Source organism: Pomacea canaliculata, linkage group LG14, assembly GCF_003073045.1.
Source record: "Pomacea canaliculata isolate SZHN2017 linkage group LG14, ASM307304v1, whole genome shotgun sequence".
Lineage (NCBI taxonomy): Eukaryota > Metazoa > Mollusca > Gastropoda > Architaenioglossa > Ampullariidae > Pomacea > Pomacea canaliculata.
Window position 1 is genome coordinate 12,418,298 of NC_037603.1, and position 9,642 is coordinate 12,427,939.

The 9,642-nt window shown below is 41.2% G+C and overlaps 1 protein-coding gene across 7 annotated transcripts; it reads left to right on the top strand.

The window, feature by feature from the left end:
* Window positions 1-2,041: 2,041 nt before the first annotated feature.
* On the top strand, window positions 2,042-9,103 carry LOC112555468. 7 transcript variants are annotated; one of them, XM_025223894.1, is made up of 8 exons: window positions 2,042-2,111; window positions 2,253-2,343; window positions 2,830-2,896; window positions 3,888-4,146; window positions 5,072-5,244; window positions 6,187-6,613; window positions 7,583-7,755; window positions 8,381-9,103. In XM_025223894.1, exons 2-6 carry the CDS (start codon window positions 2,305-2,307, stop codon window positions 6,315-6,317), a joined length of 669 nt encoding a protein of 222 aa, XP_025079679.1. In that variant the 5' UTR covers window positions 2,042-2,111; window positions 2,253-2,304; the 3' UTR covers window positions 6,318-6,613; window positions 7,583-7,755; window positions 8,381-9,103. The 7 variants fall into 7 exon arrangements, with proteins under 7 accessions (XP_025079679.1, XP_025079683.1, XP_025079681.1 ...); XM_025223898.1 differs by having other exon boundaries at window positions 2,043-2,111; window positions 2,253-2,407; XM_025223896.1 differs by having other exon boundaries at window positions 2,044-2,111; window positions 2,253-2,465.
* Window positions 9,104-9,642: the final 539 nt, after the last annotated feature.

The following is a 9,642-nucleotide window of genomic DNA, read 5'->3' on the forward strand; positions in this document are numbered from 1 at the left end:
CGTGTGGCTGTCACGTGGTCATTGGCAGGAGCCCACATCACTGTACCCTGATATCAGACTATCCACCTTCTCTCCAGACATATTAAGGATTTAAATCCTGTAGTTTGGGTTTCTACAAAGTCTGTAGAAGCTGACCACAATCCAACCTGCCTCATCAAAGAAAACTTGGAGTAGGTGGGTGTGAACATTGCTGACATCTGTGTCAGACATAATTTGTAACGGTTTTGGTTATCAGTTTCAAAGTTACAGACAGCAGTTAAAAGCGACCAAGTGGAGAGAATGTCAATAAAAATGATCAATTCGTCTTTTAGAAATGAAATGTAAATCCAAAAATAATCATTCAAACAAACAAAAAATTCAAGAACTTTCCTACTTTTTGAGATAATGATGATGAAGGCGATTACTTTGTTCAAACAACAGTGAACTTACAGACATCTGCTCAGATGTAGTAAATATACACTTTATAGCAAAGGACAATATGCAACTAATACAACTTTAGTAATCCAATAGGTAGTGTTCTCAGGCTACCAATATACAGATAAGTACATGCATGTACATATTAACTACAGTGAATAAGTTCTCTCTATATGTGCACACTCACACAAACACACAGACCAACAGTAGACACACTTGGTGCACCGACTTAGGTGACCTCAGCTAACACAGTTTATCATGTGTATTATGTAAAGTAAGTTGAATATATAATATTGCATTAGTCCACGGAGAAAATGTTACCCAGTGTACCCCTGGGATATCAGTACCCCCGCTCTCAGTGACTAACTTTATCTCGAACTCTACACCTACAGACATCAATAGCAACAGGTCAATGGCTGCTGTTTCGTCTTCTCAGATTGCTGGATTTCGAGACACGTGTGCTAGCATTTGTGTCAACTCCACATAATTCTCTCAAGTCCGACAGAAACAAGAGTCCAAGATCTCGTCGCAACTCTCGGCAAGTCTCGGCAAGCAGCTGGTCGCGATATCGCCATTGATCTCAACTCTTGCCTCAGCAGCTTTAATGGCCCACGTGAATAGATTTTCTTTAGGTGTTTGTTTGTCGCCAGTTCATACAGTTTAGTCTTCCGTTTTCTGAACAAACTTTTACAGCAGGGTAGGATGCGTGGTGAACCTTGCCAGCTGTTGTTTCGGGGTGCCACCTAAAACTTTTTAAGAGAAGGCGCGTTTTTACTTGTCCAATCTCTCTTATCCAGCTTTAACTACATAGGAGACTAAACTGTATAACTAAATAAGTCGATCTTTAATTAAATCAGAGATTTAAACACTGACTGGGTCATACGGGTACTAACATTACCGCGACCCGTTACATCTAAGTGTGATGGACTTGATGGGCGAACAGGTCTTGATGAGCTATGGACTGCTGCTAAACAACTTATGGAAGGGTCACTTACTGTTCACTGACCTTTAGATGGAACACTAGTTTCTGATGACCGAGTAGTTCTGAAGTGTCCGAGTGCTTAAAGAACAAGAAAGTAGACGAGCTTTGCGAACCAGGGTCAGAAATTAGTCTCAGGGTTAAATAGTGACCTTTGACTCTGTTCACATCCTAGTCCTATACAGAAGAACATATTACTCAATGTTTCACATCTTTGATTTACTTAAACCTTAACTCACATGTTGTGTAAATCTGGACGAAAAAATATAACCTTTCTGAACCTGAGTTTTAAAGATTATACAAAAATTAAACTCAGCAGCAACCTTCAACCACCCGACCAGTCCACCCTGATCCATAAAATGGTGACGCATGCAAGCTTTCAGAACCTGTGTTTGAGTAGCAGATAATAAAAACAATTTTAAAAGAAAAAATTCAATAATCAGCACTGGTGGAAGGTGAGGACGGGGACATTGCTTCATAACACCCACGACAACACGTGATCGAAAGTCAACAACAAAATAACATATAAACAAGATGTTGTTTTCTATAAAAAGAAAAAAAGTTGTTCAAATCTGAGGCAAAATCGGAGGAAAAATATCTTAAAAACATTGTCCCAAGGAGATGATAGAGCAGTTTAGGGATGGAGGTTGTGAAGGGAAGCAACTCCCCGCAGGCGGCGCGGCCCGTTAGCAGGTGATAACGAACAAGATGGCGCGCGGTAAGTCAATCGACGTGGACATTTCACGGCAGACCAGCAAGGATTATGCCGATTAAACTGCTGCCACAAACAAAGTTAATGGACCATGTAGGTAACTGGATACATGCTGATGTTAAGATCGGCTTGTTTTTGTTCCTGCAGGTAGGGGCTGCAGGTACCCAGGTAAAGAACCTGCGGTATAAAAGCATCCCCCATGGAGGGAAAGGAGCCACGAGCCTCATTTTCACTCCAGGGAAGCCACTTGTTTGATGATAATCATTTGTATTAACTAGTCTTTCGATCTCAAGTCTGGACGGGTATCTACCCTGACTTCATTTGCTGTAGAACCATCTGAATAGTTAAATTACCTGGAAAGTTAGTGTTGTTCCTAGATTTTTCTCTGTATTTCAATACTATTTGATGTTTGTTAGTATTTGTGTTTGTTTACTGTATAACAAATGAAGACGAAATGTAATTTTAACAATTTTTACTAAAAAGAGAATAAAATGAAAGTAATTTATTTTATCTTATTTTCACACGAAATAACCTGACAAAACATGTGATACTTTAAAAAATTTATCGGAAAATATTTATATTATTTACTAGGTAAGAAATAATTACATGCTTAGATTGTGTTGCAAAGACCTTAAACTGTTATTTAGTATTTATTTAGTATTTAGTCTAATTGTCATATCATAAGTAGAATTAATTTCTCTATCTATCTTCTCTCACTGTACAGCTCAGCAAGATGGCGGTTTTCCAGGTGATTCTGGTGGCCTTCTTCGCTATGAGTTGGTGGGACTGTGGTAAGAAAAATTTGACAAATTTTTGCGAATTTTCTGTATCACATTCTGGTAATTTTTTTCTCAACATTTTTCTCATTTACAGTCCTTTATATGTCTACCCCTAACCCCTCTTTTTTACCCTGAGGTGAGATAGTGAGATCACCTGTAATCCTAGCGGCTCACCACGGTTCTAGGTGAACTCAAGATACTTGATTCATTTCATGACAAGTTTAGTATTTTAAAAACATTACAACATTGATACACGAACATTAATTATAACTAAAATTTAACATTTGTATCTTTCACCCGAACCACTTTCTTGGAGATACAAAGGAAATGAGGTTAATTATAATTATTAATTGTTAATTATTAATATTTAATTGGATTTTTCATACAATCTATAAAATTGGATTAATGCTTGTGTTAGGGTTAGCTATTGTTTAGTTTAGGGTCAGTGAGGGTTTGGGTTTGAGCACGGATTTATATCTGTCTGCTGGACTGATTGCAGACGAAGTAAAAGCACAAAAAAATTCTTTCGGTTTTACTATCAATATAAACAATATGAGCAGACGATGCGAGCTCTCGTGTTGACGGAGGAAAAAAAATTGAAACTTTATGATCAGCTATCTTTTAGTTTATTAGCCCTCAACCGTTGGAAATGGAGGTGGAGGACTTTTTTCCAAAAAGAAAAGAAAGAAAAAAAAGTAAAATATTTATTGCAAGACTATTGTTGACTTTAAATTTTTTTTATTGCGAATGGTTGCCAAAACCAGACGGACTACAAGTTCAGTAGAGGCTAAGAATGGGTCAGTAGTCCAGAATTGAACCTCCGTGGTTTAAGATTCATCACATAAAGTAAAGGACAAGGACGGTTTGCGCATGTCTCGCCCATCTCGTTGGGAAACTAAGGTCTTGAGAAGGAAAATCTTTTTAACATTGCCTACATTATCGTACATGTAAAATGTCGACGTCCACCAGCGATATAATTCATTTGGAAATATATTTATTGCAGCTCAGAGCCTTGAGATTGAAGTGCAGACCGACACAGAGAGCAAATCATTGATTGTCAACTGTTCTTTCGACAAACCTTCATCAACAACGATGGCAGTGTTGGCGATTCACATCATCAAACCCTCGTCCCAGGGGGAGGAAGAAAGTCAAGATCAGGTATCTGACGACAAAAAGAAGCCCTCTCAGTTGGAAGACGCACTGGCGACCATAAGGATTGGTGAGACTAAGCCCAAAGTGAAAGATGACAGTGGAATGGGGCGGTGAGTTGTCAACCAGTGAAACAAAATAAATTAATTAATTACATACTGACTTGGGGCAGAAACATGACAAGTGGTTGCGAGCAAATAAAACCTTAGTAGGGTAATTTTTTCTTAAAAAAGGATTTGTTACAACTTAGTGCAAGATGCTTTTTCCCCAAACCTGGTGTATGCCCTTGTTTCCAAACTACACAGAGTAAAAGTTCAAAATCGTGACCTCACAATTAAGATATATTGCAGCTTTCCCATTGGCTGAGGCCTTGTCTCCACGCACAATGCTGACGTCAGCGTTGCGGACTTCTTTCTGTTGATGCTGGTGTTTGAAATCGTGTGTCTCGAGACTGGACAGGGTGTATCATAAACATCTTTTGGATTCGTTCTGCCTCGGAAAATGTTGTCAAAAGATTTCTCTCACACAAACAAAACACTCACTTTATTTATTGAACCTCGAGCTAGCGACCACACTCCATAACTTCTCCCCCTGACTGGTCGGTGAAAGGAACTGAAACTACCGACAGCAATCGTCCATTAATTCACTTAGCTACTCACACTTCTTAACAAGGTGTTGCCACTGGAATGTGTCTGCGCATGTGCAAACAGTCCAACGTAGTTGCCAGCAATGAACATCTTTTCGCTGCTCATTCTGCCAAAATCTATACCTGAGCCATAATTTCAAACCCTAAATTCTAATTCCACTCTAAACCTTCACCTACACACCAGTGTGTTTAATGCACGGTCAAGTTAAAGCATGTATGCACGCGCACCTTACCTTCTATAGCTTGTATACACACATATATATATATTGTTTTATATATATAACAAAAGAAATTGTCGGACACTGTAGTGGTTCGTTATCTTACTGGTTGCCCGAGTAACGGCTATGCCACGTCTGTAGTGATGATCAGGCCTTTATTGCTGTGTCTGTCAGGTTCTCTGTGGAGGGATACATCAACTCTTCATATCCCTCGGCCTGTTTCTTAGAGCTCAACATCAGCAACATCAGCGCTGCAGACGCTGGACTGTATCAGTGCAGAGCGGAAGTTCTGGACTCGAGCTTCTCGTTTAGGACTGACTGGGCGGAGACAAACGTCACTGTGACAGGTGAGCACTATGACGACTGAGTGGGCGGAGAGAAACGTCACTGTGACAGGTGAGCACCATGAGGACTGAGTGGGCGGAGCAAAACGTCACTGTGACAGGTGAGCACTATGAGGACTGAGTGGGCGGAGCAGAACGTCACTGTGTCAGGTGAGCACTATGACGACTGAATGGGCGGAGACAAACGTCACTGTGACAGGTGAGCACTATGACGACTGAGTGGCATAGAAACGTCACTGTGACAGGTGAGCACCATGACGACTGAGTGGCATAGAAACGTCACTGTGACAGGTAAGCACTGTGAGGACTGAATGGCATAGAAACGTCACTGTGTCAGGTAATAACCAGGTGGTGCGCACCCCACCCCACCCCACGTCTGCATTACTCTCCCCAAGATGTCGCCACACGGTTAAGGATCGAACGACACACTTCCTGCTCTTGTCATTTAAACCAACAAATTGATTGCATTACACAGGTAGGAATGGGAGTCAACTCCCGCCGAGGTGAGAAAATAAGTCTAAATATTAAAAGTTATTGCGACACCTCTTACAGAGCTCGATGTTGGAGTCTGTAGCTGAACTGCAGCATTTGTTATGGTTGTAACAGATGGTGTTGTTCAGTTGTATCAGATATTCTTATGTAGCTGTAACAGATATTATTTTGGTTTCACTGTAACAGATGGTGTTCTTTTTAAAGACAAATATAGTTTTGCTTTTTCGGTTTCTAATTAAAGCTCTTCGCATGAGCTAGGAAGGCAGTTTAACTGTCTGCCTGCCTGTCTGTTTATCTGATGAAGATGACATGGGTGATCAGATGAGCCAGTGGCTATTTTTAGCTCACGCCAGAATGGTGACAATGGATGGAATGGCCTCAAAGTCATTCAAATGATCGAGTTCATAATGATGGCCTCATACGTATGTAGCAGATGGTGACTTTGTTTATCAGCAGCAGAAGACGAACCTCAGGATGTCCAGTGGGTGGTGCAGATAGCTGAGCTGCGGGACAGACTGGAGGCTGAGGAAACAGAACGAGGCTTTGCTGAAAGGAAAGGTGGAGACACTACAAAGAGAGTATGACGAGCTGTCAGGAAGTGTTGACAGTCTGGAGAACCAAACATCCATCCTCAACCAAACTGTCCACGACATCGCCGAGGGCTACAAGTCATTGCTCCAGCTAATCAGCGGTAAAAAGGACATCAACAAACCTGAGAAAACAACCGTTACAACCGAAACATCACATGAACAGGAGCAAGCGCCCTCTGAACAAGAACATGTGAACTCCGAAGCAGTGGAACCAGCAGCTCAAGAGAAGGATGCTCCATCTCAAGCAGAGGCCAACAGTTTCGTCGTCGTCCCGCCAGGTGCAAACGAAGGTAGGCTTCCAGGTGAACGAGGTAAAAAAAAATTGCTATGAAATCATGGATATTTATTCGTCAAGATGGACAAGCTAAATATTACACGATTACTTGTGTTAAAATGTTTTTACCATGAGTACAGCTCAGTTTATGATTCCATTTCTCCAAATCTTTGTAATTACGTCACTTCCGGTTTTGGGATACACACCTACAAACATCCTCATGATCGCAAAGTCCACAACACGGACATGAGGATTGAGCTTCGATACTTGTACCTTGTGAAAGCGCCCGCCAATGGGAAAGCTGGGAACATATGTTAATTAGGCATATCGTGACGTCACGACTTTTTGACCTTTCCCCCTTACACAGATCACCGGCTGTAAACATGTTTATTATTTAATAAATTTTATTGTGTAACGCTCCAGTTAAGTTATTCGTATATCAGTGATGAAATAATTACATTAAGTATCAGCGTATGTCCACACTTGAGTTAGAAAATATTGTAGTCAATGAGTCGAATTTCCTCTAGGTCACGTGACATAGGAGTGAGCGGCATGCTATGGCCTTGTTTTTGCACTTAAAGAAGTGCTCACAGACTTAGTTATTTCCACGAACTCTATCAGGCACAAAGTACAGACAAGAGGTCTCAACACTCGTTGACTATTGACAGCAGGAGTGGTTTGATATATAATCATAATAAACACATGATTTACACAGCACATACTCACACCTGTCACGAGCGTGCTCTTAGCCCGTGAGACAAGAACGAGACTTGGACAATACGAAAGACAGAAGGATAAACAACAACAGCGATGAATAATAAAAGACAAACAAAAACACAAGATCTGAGGGTTTCTTGATTCTGTAGAGGAGACGGGAAGTAGCCAGTAGACAATACATGTGACTTTTGACCTCATACATGTGACTTTTGACCTCATACATGTGACTTTTGACCTCATACATGTGACTTTTGACCTTATCACACAGGAGGACCAGCAACGGTTACTAGAAAGTGCTTCGTGTGTGGCGATCCTGAGGCCAACCGTCCGTGCAACGGCGAAGATCTGGCAGCCACCAGCGCCACTGAGTGTCCGACAGGAAAAGACTATTGCATGAACGAAATTCACTCAGACGATGGATTCAAATGTCATCTACAAAAGGTAGACATTTTCTTACTGGTTTGACGGTCAGGTGAGAAACAGCAATCCCTAGAGTTGATTAACTAGAATTTCATTAGCATTATTCACCTCCGTCACAGCGCAGGTGCAAACGAACACCCACGTGACTTGACGGGTCACGTGATCCGAGCCATCAGTTTGTTAGAGACCAAGCTTCGCATTCATACATGTGCACGTTGTTATATTGGATTAAGGTCGGGTAGACGGATGTTTACCGTGTTCTCTCACAAATAATACAAAAGAAGTAAATAATGCTGAATGTATGACTGGGTGGGGTATCTTTCTCCGGTGACCGTGGCGCAGCACCCGGTATACCCGGTGTACGTATATAGATAGGGCCACCCGGGTACATGTTCATAAGAAGGCAACAAGATATGAAGTCAGACAAAATGTGGCAGTTCTGTAAATGACAATTTCAATTGTTAATCGTCTTCTTTGCCATCTTCTCCTCTGCTACGAAAATAACATCATACTGTCCGTTCTTACATTCCTTAAACTGTTGCTAAAAGTCACATTGTTCGTCTCTTCCATCATCTGTGACCATCATAACAGGGCCTGGAGGTCAAAGTGCGCTGACCTGTATTTTGTTGACCTCGTGTGTGTACAGTTGTGCCAGTAAGGAAGAGTGTGTGGACAAAGACAACTCCGAGTCGTCCTCATGCCATCCGTTCTTCCCCATCTGGTTTGGAACCGCGGCGAGGCAGTGCACCTTCTGTTGCCATGGAGACGCCTGCAACAACGAGTTCAAGCCCACCAGAGACCTTTTCAAGACTGGGGCTGAGACAAAGCCGGACACTGCCCACTGACCAGCCTCACTAATACAACAGCGGGATTTTGTTTATTTTTGTTTACACTGCAACTGGCCTGAACCCCGCCCTACTACTCCCTTCTTTCTTTTCTCTGTAATCTATCATCTTCAAATCAATTTTATTACCGTGTTTACTATTTCTCTTATTACTAATAAACTGAAATGATGTTCATTATGTAACATTCAGAGAACACATGACCTGTGGAACTAGTCTGGTGACCTCTCGTTCCACAGCAGGTAGTCATAACATTAAGTAATACAGAGGGCTGTTTATAAACACACTGCTGGTTCATTCTACATAGCAATGGAGGTGCAGCCAGGCACTCTTCAAGTTGCTTGTGTTAGCTTTTCCTTCTTCGAAATTTATGGTCGTGCAGCTGAAATTTATTGTACTCGGCGAAAGAAAAAAGGAGGGACGAGACGCACGCAGTGGGATAGTCTAATCGACAATTTCTTCTGGGTTAATAATAATAATAATAATATAATAATAATAATAACAATAACAATAATAATAATAATAATAATAATTGTCCACCATCACCTTTCTCCGGCTAGCGACCATTCTTGATGAACCAAACATTTGCTTCATTAGGAAAGTTCCGCAAAAATTGTTAAATACTTTCTTCTCAATAAAGCATCCAATAATACATCGTTGTTGTTGTCTGGTGTATGGGGTGTGCAGATGATAATACTGGTCAGTCTACAATGAGTCGACGGTAAAGAAGCAATCAGATGATTGACAAGTAAACTAGGATTTGAATGCTGTGTGTTTGTGTGTGTGTGTAGCAGTTTTATGTTCGTATGTAAATATATTTTTGTATGTTCACGTGGTACCAAGATGCCTTTATCGTCTACTCCAGTAGTCAGCATTTTGTGTAAAATAACCATCAACCTTCCTTAGTCTCTTGCCGAGGGATGTTTGTACCTTTGTACCTTTGTACTGCCTTTTATTACAATCACAATGAAAGTGTTGACTACCCGAGCTCACAGCACACAGCAGCTTTTTTCTTCGTCTTGACTGCGCAGTAACCTGACACATCTTCATGAAATTCCAAGTTTTG